The sequence below is a fragment of the Columba livia genome, unplaced genomic scaffold, assembly GCF_036013475.1.
Source record: "Columba livia isolate bColLiv1 breed racing homer unplaced genomic scaffold, bColLiv1.pat.W.v2 Scaffold_102, whole genome shotgun sequence".
Classification (NCBI taxonomy): domain Eukaryota; kingdom Metazoa; phylum Chordata; class Aves; order Columbiformes; family Columbidae; genus Columba; species Columba livia.
Window position 1 is genome coordinate 6,147 of NW_027043007.1, and position 24,206 is coordinate 30,352.

The 24,206-nt window shown below is 57.6% G+C and overlaps 1 protein-coding gene and 1 long non-coding RNA gene across 3 annotated transcripts in view; both read right to left on the minus strand.

Annotated features, from left to right (window-relative positions):
- Positions 1–700: 700 nt before the first annotated feature.
- Positions 701–10,411, minus strand: LOC110356222 (coiled-coil domain-containing protein 81-like). 2 transcript variants are annotated; one of them, XM_065047716.1, is made up of 14 exons: positions 9,837–10,411; positions 9,272–9,333; positions 8,608–8,764; positions 7,784–8,040; positions 7,294–7,379; positions 6,596–6,663; positions 5,709–5,826; positions 4,791–4,920; positions 4,114–4,332; positions 3,626–3,789; positions 3,207–3,329; positions 2,881–3,001; positions 2,468–2,600; positions 701–2,170 (listed from the first exon to the last, which is right to left on the minus strand). In XM_065047716.1, the coding sequence occupies exons 1-14, from the start codon at positions 9,898–9,900 to the stop codon at positions 2,112–2,114; spliced, it is 1,761 nt and encodes a 586-aa protein (XP_064903788.1). In that variant the 5' UTR covers positions 9,901–10,411; the 3' UTR covers positions 701–2,111. The 2 variants fall into 2 exon arrangements, with proteins under 2 accessions (XP_064903788.1, XP_064903787.1); XM_065047715.1 differs by having other exon boundaries at positions 6,575–6,663.
- A 6,225-nt stretch (positions 10,412–16,636) lies between these two features.
- The window catches only part of LOC135577580 (uncharacterized), a 35,121-nt gene continuing 27,551 nt past the window's right edge, over positions 16,637–24,206 (minus strand). The window contains exon 2 of the long non-coding RNA XR_010469316.1: positions 16,637–18,210. This is a non-coding gene — a long non-coding RNA (uncharacterized LOC135577580). The remainder of the gene's footprint in view (positions 18,211–24,206) is intronic.

Below are 24,206 nucleotides of genomic sequence, written 5' to 3' on the forward strand. Positions count from 1 at the left end.
GATTTTAGGGTGAAGGTTTGGTAGGGCTGAGTTTGGGGGTTCAGGATTTGGGGGTGCAGGGTTGAGGGAAGCATGACATTGGGGTGAAGGGTTGGGTAGGACAGGATTTTGGGGTGCAGGGTTTAGGGAAGCATGACATTGGGGTGAAGGGTTGGGTAGGACAGGATTTTGGGGTGCAGGGTTTGGGAAGGGAGGGAGGGAGAGGGAAGGAATGTGGTGCTGGGGCGTTGCTCCGGCTTTCCAAGGAGAGGAAGAACAAGTGCACTCGATGGCAAAGGGCTGTCAGGACTCGATCAGCGTTCGTCGGGATGTGAGGGGGAGGAGGAGGTGAGGCCCACCTGGTGGAGAGCCAGCTGCAGGCTGAGGTGAGACGATGCGCTGGCCCAAATCTTAGCGAACTCTGGAAGAACAAGGGAAAGACCCATCATGCTCTGCGGCAGCAGCCGGGAAGCCGGCAGTGCTTTGCCGTGCCCGCGGGGGCACGGGCTGTGCTCCACGCGGCTCTCGGAGGCTCAGGGCAGGCCCTGGTGTCTCCCCAGCAGGGGCCAGTTTGGCCGGGTCACAGCTCTGAACACACAGAGAACACGCGGCCCACGAGCACCTTCAGCTCCTCTATTCAGACAGGAGCTCAGGGTGGGCAATGCCCAGCGCCAGGCAAGGGCAGCCCTTCGGGGTCAGGGGCTTCTGCAAAACGCCTCCTCTTCCTCCTCTCTGCTCTCCTCCTCTTCCTCCTTCACCTTCTCCTCCTCCGTCTCTTCTCCTTCTGAGCTCTGGTCAGTTGTGGGGACGGACTAGAAGCTTCTCTCACCTGAGGGCTTTCACTGGCCAGGGGCCCTGTCCGCCAGCCCAGGGACACGGCTGTGACCGTAGTGCGCTGGTAAAATAAAGAATGCCGCTTCACAGGATCATTGACTCTGCTGTTATTTCTCCATTTCAGCGGGAGGGGGCACTGAGGACCCTGGGGGGGTGGGAAGGGGTGACAAGGCCCTTGGTGTGATTAGCAAATTTACTTTAGTTATGCAATCCATAACCCCCGGTTTCCCATCAAAGATGTATTTCAGTCACATCCTCCAGCTTCTCACGTGCAGAACCGCTGAGGGCGAAGAGGGAAACGAAGCCCCATCCAGCAGGAGGCCGGTGTTGCCAAGTGTTGAGCAGTGGTGCCTGCTCAGGGCCAGGACACACCTCAGCAGGCCATGCGGCCTCAGCCCCTTTGTGTGCTGGGGCCAGGACCCGGGGCTGAGGCCACGCTCGCCAAAATTGTCCCTCGGCCGATCCAGGGTGGGATCCTAATATCCTTATACCAAGGGACAGGCTGAATCGTTAATGCAGAAAACCAGCAGTGAGCTGGAAGAGAGCGACTGAGCAAGACTTGAGATCAGCCCCGCGCGTGGAGCAGCGGAACCCCATCCTTCACCTCCCGGCTGAAGCCTGCCTGGCCATCCCACCTCAGCCCCAGCCTGCCTTTCCTACCAGGGGCTGTCCAACAGAAGGCTCGGAGCCCCAGCCGAGCTTTGGCAGAGTGCGGCTACCCAACTGCCCCCCATGGCTCTCCTGTCCCCAGGCACGGCTCCTGCCTGGGCTGTCACTGTCCCCGTGGCACACGGTGGTTCCTGCACAGCTCTGGGTGCCCCTGACAGCGCTGGCCTGGGCGCCCCGCAGTGCCCTGGCTGGACGAGCCCCCGCATGTTCCCCTGCAGCTCGGCTCCCCTGGCTGCCCAGCCTCGTCCTCCTCCTCCTCCTCCTCCTCCCCGCTCCTGTCAGGATGTGCAGCTGCGGCAGGCTCAGTGCCAGGGACACGGGGTGCAGGGGCACCAAGAGCGGGGCCGCAGCCGAGCCGGTCCAGCAGAGCCTTGGGGAGGGCTGCCCTTGGAGCAGGGCTGAAGCTCCAGCCCTCTTCCCTGCAGGCCTTTCCCTGCCCCACCAGCGCTCACCCACTGCCCAGCGCAGCTTCCACAGCCACCAAGGAAACACCCACAGTGTCAGACCCAGCGGTTTGCAGGTGGGGCTTTACTGATCAGGGGCAAGAGCTGGTGTTAGCAGCCTGGCTGGCCGGCGCTGGCGCTCGTCACGCCGCAGGAGGCTCTTGCTGGACGCCTCTCTCGGGAGCCTCAGCGCCCGAGACGGTCTCCTGGCACCGGCCGACGTGGAGCAGATGTGCTCTCCAGAGCTGCGGAGTTGAATACAAAGCTCGGTAGTCTTGTATGCACAGAGGTGCAGAGCAACAAGTCTGGCCAGCACACATGGCGTGGGATCTGCTTCTGTCTGGAGAGAGCAGGTCCAGGTCCCCGGGATGCAGTCCCGCCCTGCTGCTCTCCGTGCCCCCAGGGCTGTCAGGAAAACACCCTCTTTGCCCAGCTCTGGCCTGAAGCTGCCCACGCTCACTTTTTCAGAGGCGGGCACTCCAAAAGGCAAAGACTCCACTGGGAACGCTCTTTTCCCAGCTGCTTTTCACGGCCTGCGGTACCTGGGCCTCCCGTAGCTCTGGCTCTTTTCTCCAGGCCTTTGGCGGTGCCGCTGCTGCGCTTCTGCTCTATCTTGCTGCGCAAGGAGTCCCAGAGCTTGCGTCTTCCCTCCTCCGTGCACTCGCGGGGCTGCGCCTGCAGGGCCACGGCAATGCAGCAGCAGGCAGTGCTGGTGTCCCTGGCAGGGGCTGGGGGGATTCTAGCGCCCCCCCTCCCTCCTGCCCCTTCTTCTCGGCCTCTCCATCAGCCCTGCTTTGCTCACGGTCCTGACTGCAGAGCCTTTCTGCAGTGAGCCCTGAGCCAAGGGAGCGCGGGGCTGAAAGCAGCCCGGCTGCTTGCTATCCCAGACCAGCCTGGCAGCACCGCTGCGCCGTTGCCATGACCAACACCACCACATCAAGCCTTTGGGACGTACCGGTCCTGCCCTCCTCTCCCCTGGCCTGGCAGGGGGTGCAGCCTGGGGTGCAGCTTCCCGCAGGCGTTGGCTGCTGCCTGCCTCTTTCCCCGACCGTTCCCACCGCAGCACTGCCAGCTCGCTGCAGACACACAGCGGGAGGAGGAGGTGTGAGCACAGCAGAGCGCGCTCCAGCCGGGCTCCCAGCTGGGCGCCAGCCGCGGCCGCAGAAGCGGCTCTGCCGAGAGGCCGGTGCCAGGAGAAGCGGCTCTCTCCCGCGGGGCTGCGGGCAGCAGGAGGAAGGGACTGCGGGAGAGGAAGCACTGCCCGTGTCCGGAGAGATTTACCACTGGAGCTTGTCCTGCAGATCCAGCTGCTCATCCCTCTCCCCTCTTCTCTTGCGGGCCACCTGCCCCAGGATGCAGGTCACCACCTCCCGCAGGGCCCGGTCTGTCCGTGGGGAAAGGCTCCTGCAACAGCAAGGACAAAGTCTCCCTGACCCTGCAGCTGGGACCGTCCTGCCTCTTCCCGCACCCACCCCACACCTACGTGGCCCCGTTCTGCCCCACAGCCCCCTGGAGGCAGGAGGGGTTTCAAGCCCCTCTCTGGCCCCTGCCGTCGGGTCTCACCCAGCCCGTTCCCGTGGCTGCAGAAATCCCCGGGCGCCCTGTGCGGCCCCGTGGCTCAGGGCTTGGCTCCCTGTACCCACCACCACCGGCTCACCCCCCACCGCCCCAGGGCTCGGCTGCAGCGGGCTCGCTCGTACCGCTTAGGGGGGACGCTGTTGTCCTCAGGGACTGTGGGGGGCTCTTCTCCGGCATCTTCCCAGTTCTCCATAATCGTCCTGATCTCCAGCTGGTCACAGCTGGACTCGTCTGACTCCACGCTGCTCGGGGAGCTGTCTGAGGAGCACTCGGAGGAGCTGGATTCCTGCACAGGAGGGGACTCTCATACAACAGCCCCGCACCCGGACGGTGCTGCTTCCCAGCACGCAGACCCCAGAACACTTCTGGCTGGACCACACGGGACGGGGAGAACCGGGAGAAGGAGCTCAGCAGGCCCCTGGGGTGACCTCTGAGTGTCACCAGGGTTTCACTGCAACTCCCTGTCCCCGCTCTTGCTCAGGAAGGGCAGCATCACCCGCCCGGCTCTGCTGCAGCAACGCTGCTGTGACGGCTGGGCTGCTAGAGGTACTTTGCACTCTCAGCCGCCCCGCGGGAGAAAGTGCTCTTTGCCTGCAGGAATCCCAAGTACCTGGATCCTCTGCATCTCCTTTGGTTGTTCTCCCTTTCCTGTCACACTGGGTGTCTCCTTTTCTGCCTCGGCCTTTGCTTTCATTGCTCCGGCTGAGTGCTGTTTCCTTTTTTCCGCTGCCGCCGCCTCTTTTTTCTTCTTTTCCTCTTCTTCCAGGAATTTCCGGATATATGGTGGAAGCTGCTCCTCTTTCTTCTTCTTCTTCTTCTCCCGTTTCTTCTGGAGGTCAAACAAAATGCAACAGCAGGCAGCATTAGTCTGTCCTGCCACGGCTGAGCTGTTTTCCTCCCTTCCCTCCCTTCTCTTCTGCCTTGCTGTCCACGCTGCTTTGCTCCCAGGTTCCTGCAGGCTCCACCGAAGAGCCCGTCTGGAATGCCCAGGGAGATCAGCCACCAGCGGGCTACAAACCAGCCGGCAGCTGGCGAGCCCAGACAAGCCCTGCAGTCACCCGGCCGACAGAAACCGCCCCAAGTGAGGGCTCTGCGTGTGTTTCCAGGCTACTGGAAGTGACAAGTATATTCTCCAATGACAGTGACCCGCTTCTCCTCAAGTAAACACCAAAGCAACTGGTCAGTGGTCCCATGAACACCCAGTGAAGAATCTTGTGAGCACTGCCGTGCGTGGAGCAACGCTGCTCTACAGCACGACGCGCTCCTGCAGCGTCCCGTGTCGGGTACCTTTTCTCTCTTTTCTCTCCTCTCCATGGCTCTGGCAATGAAGTCCACTGTTCCGGGTCCGACCAGAGGCGGCAGCTTTCCTTTCTCCTCCTTTTCCTTCAAGCAGCTCCTCTGGACAGCTGGTAGCTGCCTGCAAAGACACAACAGGGTGTCCTGCAGGAGTGCAGGAGGAGCAGGTTCTGCACCTTGTGCTTCCAAGTGGCACAGCTGCTGCTGCTGCAGCAGAACGCGCTCTACTCGCCTCCTCGTCATCAAGTGCCCAGACACGGAGAAGACCCCAAGCTGCCAGATGTGCCCAACGGCCCCCCTACAACTCAGGATGCCCGGGTCTCGGCCCTCTCTTGCTGGAGCACCCAGAGGAACGGGGTCCTGTGCCCGGAGATAGCGCTACGCCCTCCAGGTCAGCGCACTGCAGTCTGCTCCTGGGTCCGAAACACAGAGCGCTCACGGGCTGTGCGGGCAGGTTGGGCGCTGGGGACGCAGTGTCAAAGGGAGGAGGACACGGCCCCACGAGAAAAGCCGTCCTGCCCCCCAGCTCCCCTTAAGACAGGCGTCAGCGTAGAAGAGGCTCCTGGTCACTCAGGGCAATCCTCTGCAGTAACCAACCGCAGAACACTGTTCTCAGCAAACAGAAAGGTCGGGCTCATTTCAGTCTGAAGGGAAAGCCACAATGGCCTCCTGCTCCCGGAATGAGCATTTGCGGTTGGGGACTCAACAGATCTGCACATCGGGAGCAGAGAAAGAAATAGTGCTGCCTGCGGGGTCTGCCAAGAAGCTACGAGACACTTGCCATGCCCGAGAAACCATCAGTTAGTGGGACACGGGGTGAGTGCACTTGGAGTGTGTCCGGGAGAAACATCTCGCTCCCACAGAGACCGGAGCAGGGGTCACCCTCCCCCATTGATGCAAGTGTCTCACCTGGCGCGAGGCTCACTCCCCTCAGCTTTCTGACCCTGCTCCGGCTTCACAGGCAGTGCAGGTAACCGATTTGGAGAAAGCCTTGCTCGACGAAGGAGGCGCTTCTCGGCAACATCCTCTGGAAACGGGAAAGGAGACGATTCTTCAGAACAGCATCTCGGTCTTGTTCTGGGAACCGGGTGCCAGTTGTGTGCCAGTTCCAAGGAGAGTGACGTGCGGGTCTGCTCAGGGCTGTGCTAACACTGGGGAAGGTGGTCCTTTTCATCCCTTGGGAGGAAAGCCATGTTTCCTGGCAGGTCTTGGGCATGTTCTGACACTGGCTTTTTGTCCAGCTCCTCGTGCCTACAGTGCACCGTTATTCCCGGGGGAAAGCTGTCTGGGTGGCTTTCTCTCCTCCTTGTGCTGAAACGGGGGGTTCCCTGGCACAGCCGGTGGTCTCCAGGGGTCATTCTGGGGAGGGGAATCATTTTGCTCAAGGGAACCCAGCTCTGGGACTGCTGCACCGGTCCCGTGCACACACATTTGCTGCTGGAGCAGGTTCACTCCACAGGCATTGCTTCTGAGACATCTGAGCACATGATGGAGAGAAGCAGGCTTAGAGCTTGGCACTGTTTGCAGCACAAGCAGGGAGCGGAGGCCACTGGGAAGGTGTCCTCCAGCAGTCCCAGCAGCCCTTTGTGCTGCAGGGCTGTCCTGAGACCTTGTCCCACGATGGGGCGCCGGAGCTTTACCATGATGGGTCCAGAGAGGCACAGGAGGAGCCTCTCCCTCTTCCAGGCCCCCTGGGGTAACCTCAGTTCTGATCCCCTCCAGACGCCGCAGAAGGAAACCCTGCAGCCCCCGCCAGCAACCCGCTGGTACCCAACCTTTCTTTCCACTGCCATCACCTCTTCTCGGCACACGTCCCGGCAGGTCTATCAGCACTGGCATTTTAGGCACGGTCTCAAGTTGGTACCTGAAGAGCAAGAAGGCACCAGGCTGAAGGAAGGACACCGCGTTGTTTCCCAAGGCGGCCCAACCCGCAGCGCTGGAGCAGAAACTCCAGTTCCCGAGGGGCAGGTGAGGCCCCGTCAGCCTGTGCCCGTGTTTGTCTGTCCTGCCCATGAGAATGGTCGTCCTGCCACAAAACCCCCTTGCTGCTTCTGGGGAAATGATTCCGCTCACTGTGCACATGGAGAGCAGACTATTATGTAGTGCTGGGATTTTCCAGCACCCTTTGAATTCTAACCCTGCCGTCCAAGTTCCTTGCAGAGCCTCGCAGATTAATGCCTCTGTAGCTAAGAGCAGTCTCTCACAAACAGGAGAGAAAAGGAGCAGGAGAACCCTGGTGGAAAACGTTGGCTAAACGCGTCTCTAGGTCCGCAGTAGGACACACGCACAGGCTGTGTCACTGTCCCACGTCCCTCCACGTGAAGTCAAACTGAACAAGAGCAACACAGAGTTCTGGGCCAACAAGGCTTCTGAGACGCTCGGTCCCCAGTGCCGTCACGAGTACAGTTCCCAGCGCCGGGCAGGGCTGCCCTCCCAAGCAGGAGCTGAGAAGCCGCTTGGTTGCTCAGCCAAGGGCTTGCAGGAGCAAACATACCACGGCAGGACCATAACCCGTCCAGAAGAGGTCTGGGAAGCAGCGGTGTCATGGCGCGAGATGACCGAGTCCCTCATCTCCGGCATCTGCAACGAGGACAGAGACGGATGGCGGGAGGAGCGGACGCTGGGAAGGGCCGGCTGCTCGCTCCGCCTCAGCCCAGCGCCAGCAAAGAGCCAGAGCAGCCCAAGGGCTCTGGGCTCAGCAAGCCTTGCTCTGCCTGTGCCTCTGCTCCCGGCCCCCAGAGTGGGGCACACAGCGCTCCCCACCCTCAACGCCGGCCTTTTGTCACAAAGTGCAGCTCCTCTGGGGGTGGCTCTTGCGAAGCCGGGCCATTGCACGCCAGGGAGGTGCTCTGCAGGGAGCCTGCTGTGCTCTAGAGCTCGAGGAGCCCCGGGGGCTGAGCAAGGCACGGCCGGCCAGGGGAAAGCAGCCCCCAGAAAGCATTTCAGAAGCAGCAGGAGTGGCGCTGGGAAAGTGAAAATCCTACCTCGAGAAGAGCTTGCAGCATCTTGCCACTGCCATTCAGCCTTTCCAGAAAGTCTAAGTAAAATCTCATTTTTATGTCTTTTCCCTGGACAATCAGCATGCCCACGTCCCTCCAGATGATGGCAACGTTCTCCCTGTTCTCTAGGCAGGCATGGAAAAGGTGCGTGGTCCTTTTCATGTAAAGCTGCACGGTGCCCTCAGAGACAGCGTTCTCTGAGGCTATCTGAGCAAACGGCAGTTGCTCAACATCTTGACGGCCTGAAAGACAAGAGAAGAGGAACACGGGAACTTGCAGACCTGCTGGGCAGGCTGCAGTCAAAGCTCTGCAGCTTCCAGGCCCTCGGCAACACTTTGGTCCTGGGCTGTCTGGCCGGGCCAGCGCCTCTGAGGAGACGCTCGGCTTGTCCCTTCCTCTTAAAGTGGACAGTGAGGTGCGGAGCAGAGCGCTGTGGCTCCTCTGATACAGAAAGGGAAACAAAGAGCCTGAGGCACTTGGCGGGAAGAAGAGCCGTGACTGCGGGACAAGTGGGGGAGATGGGCGCCAGGTCCCAGGGCAAGCTGGAGGCTGCCAGCCCATTGGAGCCCACACGCGGTGCTGTCTGTCGTTAGAGAGAAACGCACCCCAAACACAGACCAAGCTCTTGGTGCTGCCCGGGGTCCCACAACAGCTGCCCCAAAGGCAGGAGTGACTAGAAGGCGCAGGTGTTGCGGTCACTGGGTTTTGGAAGGAACCATCTTTCCCCCCTGGGTTTCCCCTGCTTTTCCCCTTGCAAGGAGGCTGAGGGAGCTGGGCTCAAGGGCCAGCGCCGCTTTCGCTCTGCTTACCAGGAATGTCTATGCAGCCGCAGCGGAGCTCATGGTCCTGCGCAACAGCCTGTTCAAGTTGAAACACGGGTCTCTCCACCATCACCAGATCCTGCTCACTGAGGGCTACTCGCTTTGTGACAACCGCAAAAGTCCCGATTCCGGGAATGCGGACAGCCTGAAACAGAGGAGATGGCGGAAGGGAAGAAGTCTTGGAGGGACAGGCGGGTGACTTGTCAGAGGTGCTGATGGTGCTCAGTGCCCTGCCCTGGCCTGAGGTACAAAGGAGCAAGATGGGCTCTTTGGAAACCTGGGCAGAAGACAAACAGGGCCTGCGCTTTTCCCTCTCTCCCCGCTTCAGCCACGGAGAACCAAATAGGCGAGGGAAAGCTGAAAAACATCCTCTGGCTCAATCACATGGAAGGCAGGGGGTTCCCACACTTGGAATAAGTCCAGATGTGTCCCAGGCTTCCAGGCTTTCCCATGCAACTCTGACGGGGGGACCTTCTTGTACATCTGAATGGACAGAGGAGGTGTCCATCGCACTGTGTGCATTGCAGTGTCTGCTGGGGCGTTGCTCCCGCCTTCCAAGGAGAGGAAGAACAACTGCACTCGATGGCAAAGGGCTGTCAGGACTCGATCAGCGTTCGTCGGGATGTGAGGGGGAGGAGGAGGTGAGGCCCACCTGGTGGAGAGCCAGCTGCAGGCTGAGGTGAGACGATGCGCTGGCCCAAATCTTAGCGAACTCTGGAAGAACAAGGGAAAGACCCGTCATGCTCTGCGGCAGCAGCCGGGAAGCCGGCAGTGCTTTGCCGTGCCCGCGGGGGCACGGGCTGTGCTCCACGCGGCTCTCGGAGGCTCAGGGCAGGCCCTGGTGTCTCCCCAGCAGGGGCCAGTTTGGCCGGGTCACAGCTCTGAACACACAGAGCCCACGCGGCCCACGAGCACCTTCAGCTCCTCTATTCAGACAGGAGCTCAGGGTGGGCAATGCCCAGCGCCAGGCAAGGGCAGCCCTTCGGGGTCAGGGGCTTCTGCCTGGGCTGCCCCAGGAAGGCAGGGGCCACGTCAGGAAGGGAACCGGGAGCCCTGGCTGCCGCGTCAGCCCCTCAGCCCTTCGGGATGGTCAATAGGTCCCTCCTCGCAGTCACCACTCCTGAGCAGCCACCCCAACAGTCCTCGGGTTTCCATGCCTGACGTCAGAGATGTCCTGGACCCGGCCACACTCGTGAAATTGGGCCTGAAGGCCTTACCATAACGCTCCAGCTTCTGGATGGTTGGAGCCAGGTGAGGCTGCAAGAAGAGGCGTCCTGCCATCTTAGTTCCACTCCTGCTTCAGGTCAACAACTGCAGAGAGTGGCTGGACGATGGCTTTTCTGCTTCTCGCAAAACGCCTCCTCTTCCTCCTCCCTGCTCTCCTTCTTCTTCTCCTTCTTCTTCTCCTCCTACTCCTACTTGTCCTCCTTCTCCTCCTCCTCCTTCTCCTCCTCCACCTTCACCCTCCTTGGTGCTGTCGTGCTCCCTCTCTCCGCCTTCTCCTCCTCACTGCAGAGCAGCTACTCCAGAGCAGAGCGGTGGCGAGAGCAGCTCCCAGCGCCTGGAGTCGACTCGGCCTCACCGGGGTGAGTGGGGCAGATGCTGGTCACGAGAGGGAAAGGGGGGCTGTCACCACTGTGACGTGCGGCTGTCCCACTGTGACCCCAGACCGTGTCACACAGGGGCTGCACACACCTGCCCCCCAGGCCCTGCCAGGGGCTCTGCAGTGGGCAGGGGCTGCAGGGAGCTGCCCCCACCCCACTGTCTCCTGAGCGGGAGGGGTTTCCCCAGGCTGGGGCTCACCCCTGCCATGTCCCCACATGGGGACACTGGGCTGCAAGCGCCGATGGGCTTCCTTCCACCCTTCCCTGCTTCCCGGCTCCAGGCCGCCCGTCTGGTCCCACGGGCCGTCCAAGGGTCCAGGGTCGATAACTCTTGTGGGAATGGCAGGATGTGCGGTTCCAGCTAAAGGGCCTTGGGCAGATTGGACGGAAGTGTTTTTTATGAGTGCACGACGTGACGGCCCAGGCCAGTGAGAACGGTGTCTGGGGCCAGAAAACCACCCCATATGTATGATGTGTGAATGTTGGGCCTGGGCGTGCAAATGAGTGGGTCAGAACGTCGCCCACAAGATATGCACGGGAACGTGACTGGAAACAGTCACAGTATGAGTGTGGTGTGTTTAGAATAACAATTATTGAACAAAACCATTTCCTCTGTCCTCTCAGTCCAAGCCCACACCTGTAAATCTATCAGCTGAGAACTGTTAATAAAAGAGAGCTCAGCTCTGCCTGGCTCTGCTCTTGCTGCTGACAAGAACTCTGTGCCTGTGCGCCTCTGCCTGCGTCTGTACGAATCATTCCTCATCGCCACAACGCTGACAATCCTTTTCTCAGAACACTCCGGGTCCCCAGCCCCCTCCTGTCTCGTCCTCCCTTTACAATGATTCAGTCCCCACTTCTCCCTGGCTGCACAAACACTTGGTTTGCAGTCACCAAGCTGGGGACCGTCCCTGGGGCTGCACAGACAGTGGCTCGGCCTTTCTGCCTTGTGGACCTGGGTGCCTCTCTGCTTGAACCACACATTTTCTTCCTCCAGCGTCTCCATTTTGGCACAACTGCTGTTGCCAGGGTCTGCCCAGACTTCTCTGTCCCGATCGTTGGAACCCACACCCAAAAATCAACTTTCCACGCTTGGCCAGGCCAGGGGGGGCAGGGGCTCCCCTGCTTGTGCCCGAGCAACCTCAATCCCTTGTTCCCACGCACGCATCTGCTCTCGTTCTCCTTGCAATCCTACCTTTGCACTCTCTATCTCCAATTGTCTCTCAGAAGTACCCTTTTCCAGCTGCTGACAGAACTTAGGCAGCCCCACGCTTGTTCTAAGCGGAGGCACAGGACGGTGCACAGGGTGACACGCAGAACACAGCACAGAACTGCAGACGGGACAGCGCAGGCTGCTGCCATCACGCCAGGACCCAGCCGCTCCTATTCCACCCACTTTGTGCGGGGAGGGGAAGGATTACAGCTCTGCCTCCATCCGAGTTTCTCCAATACCCCAATTTAGATGCCGTGGAAGCACCCCAAAAATCAGTTTAGGCAGGTGAGGAGCTCCAGACTTCACTATATCCAGAGCTATTTAGCAGAGAACAAACTAGAAATGGGGTTTATCCAAAACTATTCAGCACTCCCACAACATTGTAAAACACAGATTGGGACACCGGTTAGGAGTTCCGTTTCCAATTCAGATGCAAGGGAACCGAAAACTCTGGGGTGCTGATTGAAAATGTGCATCTTCCCACTCACAAAAAGTGAGGGCTCTCAAGGGTACGCAGAGGATCCCTCAGCAATAAGGCCGGGGGTGCCTCAGTCCCTAATGATATTTCTTTGTGCAACACCCTGGATCTCACAAGGAGGCTCTTCCACAGCAGAACCATTACAGCAAGGCAGACCAACGCAACAGGGGGCTCTGGTGGGCTCCATTTGTGCCCTGGTTGGATCTGAGCTCTGGTCAGTTGTGCTAGAAGCTTCTCTCAGCCGAGGTGTTTCACTGGCCAGGGCCCTGTCTGCCAGCCAAGGGGCATGAGCAGAGTGGGCTGTTGGTGGGGTCAGTCCCTGTCCCACGGGACAGATGTTCAGCAGGCTCCTGACCGCTTCCTGGGCACGGGTCGGTCACCAGGAGAAGCACCAAGGCCAGGCCATGCCAGGCTGCTGTTGCGTGGGTACGCTCCACGTTTGCGTAGAAGCACCTGTAGTGAAAGCACCCCAAAAATCCTTTCCATTGTTTGCTATAGGATCCTTGTCTATTGGTGGTCTCTTGGGGGAAAATGCTTTGATTTGGGGGCTCCCATAGCTCCCCCAGCAATTACTGACAATGAGTAGAGCTTGTTTAGCTGTGTGTCCCAACTGGGTCACGAGATACCCGTGTGCTTTTTAATCACACCATTAGTCCGCTCAGTGATCCTGTTGGCTTGGGGGCAATATGGTGCATGGAAAACCCACTTAATACCTTCCCCTTGAGCCCAGTCTTGCAGCACTGCAGCCGTAAAGTGTGTTCTGTTGTCACTGTGAATATTCTCAGGGGTGATACAACAGTGAACCGCTCGTGCAACACTTGAGCTGTTTGGTAAAACAATGAGGGCCTGGCCAGCCCCTGTGGTCCCTTTTGGAACAGACCGCAATAGGAAGGACGCCCTGTGAACCCCCATTCCACCCCTGACAGATCCGGTGGCTGCAGCGGGCCCAGCTTCTGGCACATTTCAAGCTCACCTTTCAGAATGTTAAGGGGCTCTTAAGCTGCCAGGTCCAATCCCATCTCCCGCTTTTCCAAAGCAGGTCGTATAGAGGGCGGGAAACCACCAAAACCTCTGGTGTGTGTTTTCTCCAGCACCCCAGTGTGCATCTTCCACTGAGTTTGCCCTTTTAGGATTTGGGACCCTTTCAGAAATGGAGATTGCCCTCTTGATGGGGTTGTTTTGATCTGTTTTTTGCCCATGATCAAGAGCCGCTCCTCATTGCGCTGGTGCTGGCTGACCACCATCTCTGGCCCTCCATGCACATCTTCTGGGCCACTTCTCCTGCCTGGTGTCCTCCTCCCCCTCCCAGCTTTCAGAACAGTGGGAAGGTCCCTTCTGTGGCAGTTGCACAGAAGTTTTGCCATTTGAGTGTTTTGATCTGTGGGGAATGTTATCCCCAGGCAAGGGTGTCTCGAGCTCGGTTTTTAGCAGGATGGAAACTTCTCCCCTGCAGCACAGTAGGAAACACCACTTTCTGCTTTAAGCTTGGAGCCAGATGAGAAAATGCAAGGCTGGTATCCTAACCAAGTGTTTCTATCCCAAACGACTGTTTATGGTGCTAATGACATTTACCAATTCTTCTGTAGTCTCAGGCTGATCTTTAATCATTCCTGTGATGACACTGTGCTGGCCACAGATGTGATGAGATGGTCTCTTCACATTTCTACAGTTTCTAGCATCTTACAGTTCACATCCTTTCCTACATTCTGGAAATCTCTTTCAGCAAAGAAGGTCTAAGAGAGAAAGCTTGGAAAGTGGTTCACAAATGCCCGGTTTAAGCATGCGGATCTCACTGAGATCTAAAGGAAAGGTGGCTGATTTGAACAGCATCTAAGCGGCTTCTTATTTGTGTCTTTAGAGATTTCCAGAGATTTCTAAGCTGAGCAGCAGAGGGGACAAACACCATTTGATGATGTCTGCAGTCACAGACAACAGCCACAGAATGGTTGAGGGTGGGAGGGACCTCTGGAGGTTGTCTGGTCCAGCCCCTGCTCAGTCAGGGACTCCCGGAGCTGGGTGCCCAGGACCATGTCCTTTTGAGTATCTCCAAAGGTGACGACTCCACAACCTCCCTGGGCAACCTCTGCCAGGGCTCGGTCACCCAGGCAGTAACAAACTGTGTCCTGATGCTCTGAGGGAACCTCCTGTGTTTCAGTTCGTGCCCATTGCCTCTGGTCTTGTCACTGGACACCTCTGGAAAGAGCCTGGCTCCATCCTCTTGGCACCTTCCCTGCAGGTATTGATGCACATTGATGAGATCCCCCGGGAGCCTTCTCTTCTCCAGGCTGAGCAGCCCCAGCTCTCCCAGCCCGTCCCCGTTGGACAGACGCTCCAGGCCCTTCATCTTCGTTGTGACGGTTTGGTGAACTCTACTGTGTCCATGTCTCTCTTGTACGGGGTAGCCCAGAACTAGCCGCAGTGCTTCAGGAGTGGCTTCATTCAGCAGTGCTGAGGATGGGGAACAATGACCTCCCTCGATCTGCTGGCAGCAGTCTCACTGTTTACAGAAGCTCTCATTCACCCTGACTGTCCTGGGAAAGAATTCTGATGTGTTTGTGGCTCCATCAAATTATAGATCTCTGTATCTATGTATATTTCTATATCTATGTATATATCTATGTATATATCTCTATCTCTATATATCTATATCTAAATGCAGAATGGGTGCCCCCGGGGTGGGGGGAAGGCTGGTTTGCCAGTCATCACCCCCCCAATCCACAGGCTTTCTACCTGGGGGGCGCTCAGCACAGCAGACGAGCTGGGGCTGCAGGTGGTCCCAGCACCCCCACCCCGGGCAGCAAAGGGGGACCATGGCAGCAGCAGGTCCCACTGCACATCCAGCACCCATCAGGGAAAAATAAAACACCAAAGTGGGGTGGGTAAAGCAGGAAACCCCCGAAGTGGGCACAGAGAACAGGGCTGAGCACAACACACCCCAGCTCTGGGGCTGCTGGGCCTAAATTGGTGTCCAGGAGCAGGGGGTGCAGGTGAGGATGCTCAGGGTGATGAAGGCATCAGGGTGGGTATGCCCGTGGGAGGGGGTGGTGGGGGCTCCAAGGTGCTTGGGTATGTGTGTGTGTCCCCAGCCCTGCAGGGGACAGGGGGACAAGTACAGCCCAGTGAGACACACGCAGTGGCTGCTGCTGGGTGTCATGGTGTGGGGACCCAGGATCACCCCAACACGCTGCCCTGGGCTGGGGCCAGGCGGGTGCTCCCCCAAACTGCCAGCACCCACTCCTGGGCACCCCCCCACTGGCTGCCACCCCCTGGGCAGGCACAGTGATGCTGGGCTGTACTGGGACCTACCGGTTCACAGCAGGATTTGGGGGGGGACCCAGGAAGAGTAGTCGGGCACCCCACCCTGTGCTGAGCTGGATCCATCCACCAGCACCATGTGGAGGACATTGGGGTGCAGGGGGGTTGGGAGGGGGTATGCAGGGTGAAGGGGCAGTATAGTGGGGTACAGGACAGGATAGTGGGTGCGGCAGGATCAAACCCCCCTCTCTCCCCCTCCCTCCTTCATCATGGAAGGAGTAGACACATCTCCCTCTCTCTGCTACACCTTCTTTTGTTTGGCCCCAGAGCCCCTGGCCAGGGCCGTTAGGAGAAGGGAGCGCCGAGGTGCCAGGGCTGGGCACCCGCGGCCAGTGTGGGATGTTTGGAGGCTTCAGGGGCACCCACAGCCAGGGTAGGGGTGCGAAGAAGCTTCTGGAATGCCCACAGTCAGATCTGATCAGCCTATAAAAAAGGGACTTTCATCGAGAGTCTGCCCATTGTCGCGGGTCTCTTGGAGCACGAGCGAGACGCTGCCGCCGAGAGCCGCCCCGGGATGGAGACTCCGCTTGCCTTGCCGCCGCGGGTGTGAGTAAAATTAACCCTCGCAAGATTGCCAGTGTATTTATACTTTCCGTGCACATTTGCACGTGTAACTTTCCGTACTCAGTAGGAGCACGTGTATAAATTCTTTCCTCGCACAATCGCGGGTGTATTTTCCTCCCTTGCTTCCACATAAGCACGTGTAATATTCCGTGCACATTTGCACGTGTATTAACCCTCGCAGCATTGCGAGTGTATTATAAATTTACCCTCGCAGAGTCGCGAGTGTACACTTTCCGTACTCACTACGAGTACGTGTATCTCTTCAAAATAATCCCGCACCGTGTTCAGGCAAGTGCGTACTCCTCCCGGACTCAGGGACGGCTCCGGCATTGTTTTGGTGAAGCCACGTGCATGCACTCTGTGGACCGCCTGTTGTATTAGTTGCTGCCCCTTCGTAATTTTCCTCAACTGATATCCGAACCTGTATTCAAGTCACTTTTGGAGTGCTAAAACCCTGTTTCTCACCGGTTTAATAACAGTTGTTTTGGACCCTGTTGTCCCTTAAACTAACCTCGGGGTGCCTCCGTGACACCCCCCTTTCCATACGGATCCCCAGGAATGAGTCCCCCCTCAGTCTCCTCTTGTCCAGCTCCAGAGCCCCAGCTCCCTCAGCCTTTCCTCACACGGGAGATGCTCCACTCCCTTCAGCATCTTGGTGGCTGCGCTGGACTCTCTCCAGCAGTTCCCTGTCCTGCTGGAACTGAGGGGCCACAACTGGACACAATATTCCAGGTGTGGTCTCCCCAGGGCAGAGCGGAGGGGCAGGAGAACCTCTCTCATGATCCTGCACAATAATGCCCCAAAACTGAGCAGTTGTGCCAAGAAGAAATGGCAAATCTTCCAAAATCTCGCAAATAAATCTGTAATTTAACAAAAAAATGCACAAATCTTGCCTCAAAATACTAATTTTCCCTCCCAATTGCAAATCTTGCACAAAACCTTTGCAATTTTGCCCCAAAATCTACAAATCTTGACAAGAAAATCGGTAATTTTGCCCAACCTTGGCAAATCTTGCAAAAAGAATTTATAACCTTTTTGGGGGAAACACTCATTTCTTGATCCATTTTTGTGGGGTAGGACCAATTTGGTGGGAAACACATCTTTTTATTAGAAACAAGTGCATTTTTTGGGGAAAACCCCAATTTTAGGGCCATATTTGGGGAGAAACACCCATTTTTGGACCCATTTTCAGAGGGTGCACACATTTTTTGGTGCACTCATTTTTTTTTTTTGGGGGGGGAAACAACTTTTGGGCCCCATATTGTGGGTAAACACCATTTTTTGGACACGTTTTTGGAATGAAACACCCATTTTTAGCCCCATTTTCGTGGGGTAGTACCCATTCTGGAGGGAACAAGACCCATTTTTTGGAGGGAACACATATTTTTGGGGAAAAAATCCAATACTTGAGGTCCATTTTTGGGGGGAAAGACTCAATTTTGCGGGGAACCCAATTTTGGGGGAAAAAGCATTTTTGGGCCCATTTTTTAGGGCAAAACACACAATTTGGGGGTGTCCTGGTTTAGTTAAAAACTAGAGCGGTTCTCTTTTAGTGACTTTTCTTTCAGCTAAGTTCTTCTAGGTGGCTGTACCTTTCCGAGGTTTAGCCTGCATAGTTTCCCTAGGATGCCTGTGGCGCCGAACTGGAAGTCGCTTCCAAGCCTCGTCATCTTTTCGGTGCCCTACGTGTGCCCGACAGCGACAGGGCAGGGGCTGTCTCGGGTCTTCTCGCTCTGCCCAACAGGGCGGGGTCCATCACGTTTTGGGGGTGTCCCCTGGAGCCTCTTGAGTGGCGCCAGGAACTCGGGGTTCAGCACTAGCGCTGTGAGATTCCTCCCTGAGGGGCTGAGGGGAGGAGGGGGCGGGGCCAACGGCCGGCGGCGCGCGGGGCCGAGGCGGCGAGCTGCGATTGGCCGGCCGGGACGCAGCGGCCGTTCCCGCCTGAGCCTTCGGGCGAGAGACAGAGCGGGAGTGCGGGGAGCGGCCGGGACAGGAGCCGCCCCACAGAGTGCCCAGAGAGCGGGTTCTGTGACTCTGCCCCGGGAACGAGCGACAGGAGGAGAGGAAACGGCCCCAGTGGTACCAGGTGAGGTTCTGACTGGAGCCTGGAAACTGTTCCTCCCAGCAAGGGCTGTCGGGCACTGAACGGGCTGCCCAGGGCAGTGCTGGAGTCGCCATCCCTGGAGGGGTTTCCGCCTGAGCTCCTGAGGGACGTGGGGCAGTGCCAGGGGGTTGTGCTTGGACTCCAGCATCTTCGAGGCGTTTGCCAACCAGAATGGTTCTCGGATGCCGTCGCACACTCAGTTTTCATATTGTCATGGAGCCCGAAGGTCACCCCAGGGTTTGGCTCAGCGTGTTCTGGAACATTCTCAGTGGGTCGGGTCTGTGTCAGGAGTGTGGTGGAAACGGAAAGAGAGAAGCTGGAGAGAACAGTGGGGAGATGGAGGAGCAAGAGTGAAGGTGAATACCAGAGAGAGCAAGTGTGTGCAGATCAGCAGTGATCACCCCAAACCTGCGCCACCAACACGGCACCAAAAATCCTGCACCCCAAAATACTCTTCCCAAACCCCGCAGCCCCAGAGCCTTCCCCCCAAACCCTGCACCCCAGAACCCTCAAACCCCAAATCCTGCCCCTTAGGCCCTGTGCCCCCAAATCCTGCATCCCCAGTTCGTGAACACATGAAACCTGCACCCCAAACCCTCACCCTAATCCCGCACCCCGAGATCCTGTCTTCCCAAACCCTGCACCCCCAAATCCTTCGCCTCAAAACCCGGCACCCCAGAATCCTGATCCACCAAATCTTGCACCCCCAAATCCTGACCCCATAAATGCTGCACTTCAAAACCCTGCAGACCCAAATTGTTCCCCACAAGCCCCTGCACCCCTAAACCATGCACCCCAATATTCTTTCCCACAACCCTTCACCCCCAGCCCTACACCCGCAAATCCTGCATCCCCAAATCCTGCACCTTTAAATCCTGCCCTCCTAAACCCACGACCCCCATAATTTACCTCCCCAAACCCTGCACCCCCAAATGTGGCACCCCCAGGTCCTGAACACCCAAACCTTGCACCCCAATACCTTGCACCCCTAAATGTGGCACCCCTAGGTCCTGAACACCCAAACCGTGCACCCCAAAACCTTGCACCCCCAAACGTGACACCCCCAGGTCCTGAACACCCAAACCCTGCACCCCCAAAGAATTCACTCCCCAACCTTGCACCTCCAAGTCCTGCACCTCAAAGTCCTGGAAACCCAGGCCCTTCAACCCCATCCCTGCAACACCAAATCCTGTACCCCAAAACCCAGCACTCCAGAATCCTGCACCCCAAATCCTGCCCTACCAAACCTTTCACTGCAAACCCCTGCACCCCAAGACTGTGCTACCCTCAACACTGAACCCCCAAATCCTACACCCCCAGATCCTTGCCTCCCAAAACTCTGCACCCCCAAATGCTGCACCTCAAATCTCTCACCCCCAAATCCTTCCCCCACCACCCTGCACCCTCAAATCGTTCACCCCAAACCCTGCACCCCAAAACTCTCCACCTCCAAATCCTGAACCCTGAAACCATGCACCACCAAATCCTTTGCTCCAGTGCTCTGCACCCCACACTCTGCAACCTTCAATTTCCCCCCCCAAATCCTGAACTCCGAAACTCTGCACCCCAAAACCCTGCAACCCAAATTCTTCCCACAAACCCTGCACCCTTAATTCTTGCACCCCCAGTTCCTGAAGCCTGCACCCCCAAACCCTGCACCCCCAAACCCTGCACTCTTAGACCTGACTTCTAAACCCTGCACCCCAGAACCGTGCACCCAAAATCCTAAAACCCTTAACTCTGCACCCCCAAATCCTGCAGACCCATGTCCCGAACGTCCCCCAATTCCAGCACCCCAGACCCTGTCCCCCCAAACCCTACATCCCCAAATCCTGCACCCCCATGTCCTGAACACCCAAAAGCTGCACCCCCTAATCCCTTAACTCCCAAACCCTGCAGCCCCAATTATGCCTCCCCAAGACCTGCGGCCCCAAACCCAACACCCCTAAATTCTGCACCCCCAAACCCCTGTACCCCAAATCCTGCCCCCCACAAGTTGCACCCTAAAAACCTGCACCCCCTTATCCTGGCCTACCCAACCCTTCACCCAACTCCCTTCACCCCAAGATCCTGCTGCCCTAAACCCTGCATCCCCAAATCATCCCTCCCAACCCTGCCCCTCAAACCCTGTCCCCCTAAAGCCTGACCCCTAAACCCTGCTCCCCAAAACCCTGCTACCCCAAATCTTGTACCCCCGGATCCTGCACCCAACATCCTGCAGTCCCAAATCTCGCACCCCCAATTCCTCCATCCCCACGTCATGAAGCAGCAAACCCTGCTCCCCAAAACTCTGCACCCCCAACCCTGCCTTTCTAGATTCTGCACCCCAATACCCTGCACCCCCAAACACGGCACCCCCAGGTCCTGAACACCTGAACAACAAGGTTCTGCACCCCCTAGTCCTGCACCCCCATATTCTCATCCCTACACCCTGCACCCCCAGATCCTTCCCTCCCAAAACCTGTACCCCTATAACCCTGCACCCTTCAACCCTGCACCCCAAAACCATGCACCCCCAACTTCAGCAGTCCCAGTTCCTTAATGTGTGAAACCTGATCCACCAAATCCTGCACCCCAAAACCTTACACCCGAAATCCTGCCCCCCCAAACCATGTACTCCAAAATCAAGGCCCCTCAGACTTGCACTCAAAAGTCCGCAGCACAAAATCCTGCCCCCCCAGTTCCTAAAGACTTGAAACCCACACCCCCAAAGCCTCACCCTGAAGCCTTGCACCCCCAAATCCAGCCCTACCAAACCCTTCAGCCCTGCACCCCAAGATCCTCCTAACCTAAACCCCAACACCCTGCACCCATAAATCCTGTACCTCCAGATCCTAAACCCTCAAACCCTGCAGCCCCAAATCCTCCCTCCCCAACTCTGCACCCCAAGATTTACAAGCCCAGATCTTGCACCCCTAAATCTCTGCACTGTACAACCCTGCACCCTCAAATCCTGCACCCCTATATCCTGCCCCCCAAACCCCTGCACCTCCAAACCCTTGAGTCCCACCCCTTTTTCTAGAGCCCTGCACCCCAAATCCTGCCTACCAAGCCCTTCAGCCCTGCACCCCAAGATCCTCCTACCCTAAACCGCCAACACCCGGCACCTATACATCCTGCATCCCCAGATCCTGCACCCAACACCCTGCACCCCAGAACTCTGCACCTCCACATCCTAAACCCTGAAACCCTGCAACCCAAATCATCCCTCAAAAAGCAATGCACCCCCCAACTCTGCACCCTGGGATCCTACTGCCCCAAACCCTGCAGCCCCACACTCTGCACCCCCAAAACCTCCATCCCCATATCCCGGACTTGCAAACCCTGCACCCCAGAACCCTGCACCCAATAACTCTGCACCCCCAAAACTCTGCACCCCAAATCCTGCAACCCAAACCCTACCCCCTAAACTTTGCACCCCCAAATCCTACCCTACCAAGCCCTCCACCCCAAATCCCTGCACCCCAAGATCCTGCTACCATAAACCCTGCACGCCCATATCATCCTTCCCTAAACCCTGCACCCCAAAATGATGCCCTCCAAAAAAATGCACCCTAAACATGGCATTCCAGAACCCTACAAACCCAAATTCTGCACCCACAAACAGTGCATCCCCAAATCCTGCACCCCCAGATCATTCCTTCCTTCCTTCCTTCCTTCCTTCCTTCCTTCCTTCCTTCCTTCCTTCCTTCCTTCCTTCCTCGCTTCCTTCCAATAACCTGCACCCCAAATCCTGCCCTACCCAACCCTTCACCCCAAACCCCTCACCCCACAGTCTTGCTGCCCCAAATCCTGCAATCCCAAACCCTGCACCCAAAATTCTGTCCCCCAAACCCTGATCCCTGAATCACTCCACCTCCAAACCCTGCACCCCCAAATCCTTCCCCAACACTCTGCACCCCAATCCCTGCACCCCCTAACTCTGATGAACCCCAAATCCCTCACCCAAGCACCCTGCACCCCTCAAACCCTGCACCCCAAGATCCTGCTGTCCTAAATCTTGAACACCCAAACCTTGCACCCTTAAATCTTGCACCCCCAAACCCTGAAACCCAAATCCTGCACCCCCAAACCTTCATCTCGAAATTCTGTCCCCCAAACCCTCCACCCCCCAAATCCTGCAACCTTAAATCCCGCACTCCTAGATCCTGCTGCCCAAACCCTACACCCCCGAACCCTGTACCCCCAAATCCTCCACCCTGAAACCCTACACCCCAATATCCTTTACCCTAAAATCTGCACCAGCAAAATCCTTCCCCCAACACCCTGCACCCCCAATTCCTGCCCCACCAAACCCTGCACCCCTACCCTGCACCTCCGTTCCTGCTCTCTACAACCCTGCACCCTGAAAATCTGCGCTCCTGGATACTGCACCCCCAATCGCTACCCCCTAAATCTGTCATCCTCAAGTCCCAAAGCTTGAACCCCCAAGCCCTGCAACCCCAAATCCTCCATGCCCACATCCTGAACCCCTAAACACTGCGCCCCCAAATCCTTGCCCCCCCAATCCAAAAGTCGACCAAAAGTCGACACCTCTAAATCGTGCACCCCAATGTCCTGCCCCTCCAAAACCCTACAGCCCCTAAACACTGCACCCCAAATCTGCACCCCCAAACCCTGCACTCCCAAATCCTTCATCCCCAAGGCCCCCAAGGCCGTCACCCCTCAGATCCTGCACCCCTGAAATCCTGTTCCCTAAGACCCTGCACCCCAGGTCCTGAAACCCAAACCCCTGCACCTCAAAATACTGCACCCCAAACCCTGCAGGCCAACCCCGGCACCCCAGAGCCCTTCAGCGCAAAATCCTGCACCCCCAGTTCCTGAACATGCAAAACCTGTCCCCCCCAAACCCTGCACCCCAAAACCTTGCACCCCGAATCATTTTCCTTCAAATCCCACACCCAAAACTCGTACACCCCAAGATCCTGCACCCCAAAACCCTGTCCCCTAAACTTTGTACCCCCACACCCTGCCCCCCAAACGCTACACCCCAAAACCTGCAGTCCCAAATACTGCACCCCAAAGCCCTGCACCACTCAACCCTACACTCTTAAATCTTGCATCCCCAGATCCTTTCCCAAACACTCTGCACCCCCAAATCCTGCACACCAAATCCTTCCCCAACACCCTGCACCCCCTAACCCTGAAGCCCAAATCCTTCCCCAACACCCTACACCCCCTAACCCTGAACCCCAAATCCCTCACCCAAGAACCCTGCACCCCTCAAACCCTGCAACCCAAAATCCCGCTGTCCTAAATCTTGAACACCCAAACCTTGCACCCTCCAATCATGCACCCCAAACCCTGAAACCCAAGTCCTGCACCCCCAAACCTTCACCTCAAAATCCTGCAGCCTTAAATCCTGCACCCCCAGATCCTGCCGCCCAAACCCTACACCCCCGAACCCTGTACCCCCAAATCCTGCACCCCCAGATCTTGAACCAACAGATCCTTCCCCCAACACCCTGCACCCCCAAACCCTCTACCCCCAAATCCTCCACCCTGAAACCCTGCCCCCCAAAACCCTTTACCCTAAAACCTGCACCAGCAAATCCTTCCCGCCAACAGCCTGCACCCCCAATTGCTGCCCCACCAAACCCTGCACCCCCAACCCTGTACCTCCGTTCCTGCTCTCCACAACCCTGCACCCCAAAATCTGTGCCCGTAGATCCTGCACCCCCAATTGTTGCCCCCTAAATCCTGTCATCCCTCCCCCAAAAGCCCTGCACCCCAAAAGCATTCAGGCCCAAATCCTGCAACCCCAGATCCTGCCCCCCAAATCCTGCACTTCAAAACCCCGCACCCCCCAAATCCTTCAGCCCCATTTCCTGAACCTCCAAACCCTGCAGCCCCAAATCCTGCACCCCCAAAGAGTGCATCCCCAAACCCTGCACCCCCAGATCCTTCACCCAAAAGCCCTGGAACACCAAATCTTGCAACCCGAAATCCCTTCCCTAACATCCTGCCCCCCAATCTCTGCCCCCCAACAGTGCACCCCCAAACCCCTTCACCCTAAACCTCTGCACCCAAAAATCCTACCCTCAACCCTGCACCCCCAATTCATGCCCTACCACACCCTGCACCCCCAAACCCTGCCCCGCCAGATCCTTCACCACCACCCTGCACTCCCGAACCCTGAACCCCAAATCCCTCACCCAAAACCTCTGCACCCAAAATCCTGCCCCACAAACCCTGCAACCCCAAATTCTGACCCAAATCAAGGCACTTACAAACCCTGCACCCGCAGGTCCTTCCCCCCCAAACCCGGCACCCCAAAATCCCTCACCCCAAATCCCTGCACTCTCAAATCTT

Bases quoted from the DNA above. Each gene is read 5' to 3' on its own strand.
- LOC110356222 (XM_065047715.1), bottom strand. From the start codon at position 9,900: ATGGCAGGACGCCTCTTCTTGCAGCCTCACCTGGCTCCAACCATCCAG. The intron at 4,921-5,708 runs GTGAGACACTTG...GTGTCTTTGCAG, and splicing joins GGGAGTGAGCCTCGCGCCAG to GCAGCTACCAGCTGTCCAGA. The intron at 3,330-3,625 runs GTACGAGCGAGC...TTGCTGTTGCAG, and splicing joins AACAGCGTCCCCCCTAAGCG to GAGCCTTTCCCCACGGACAG.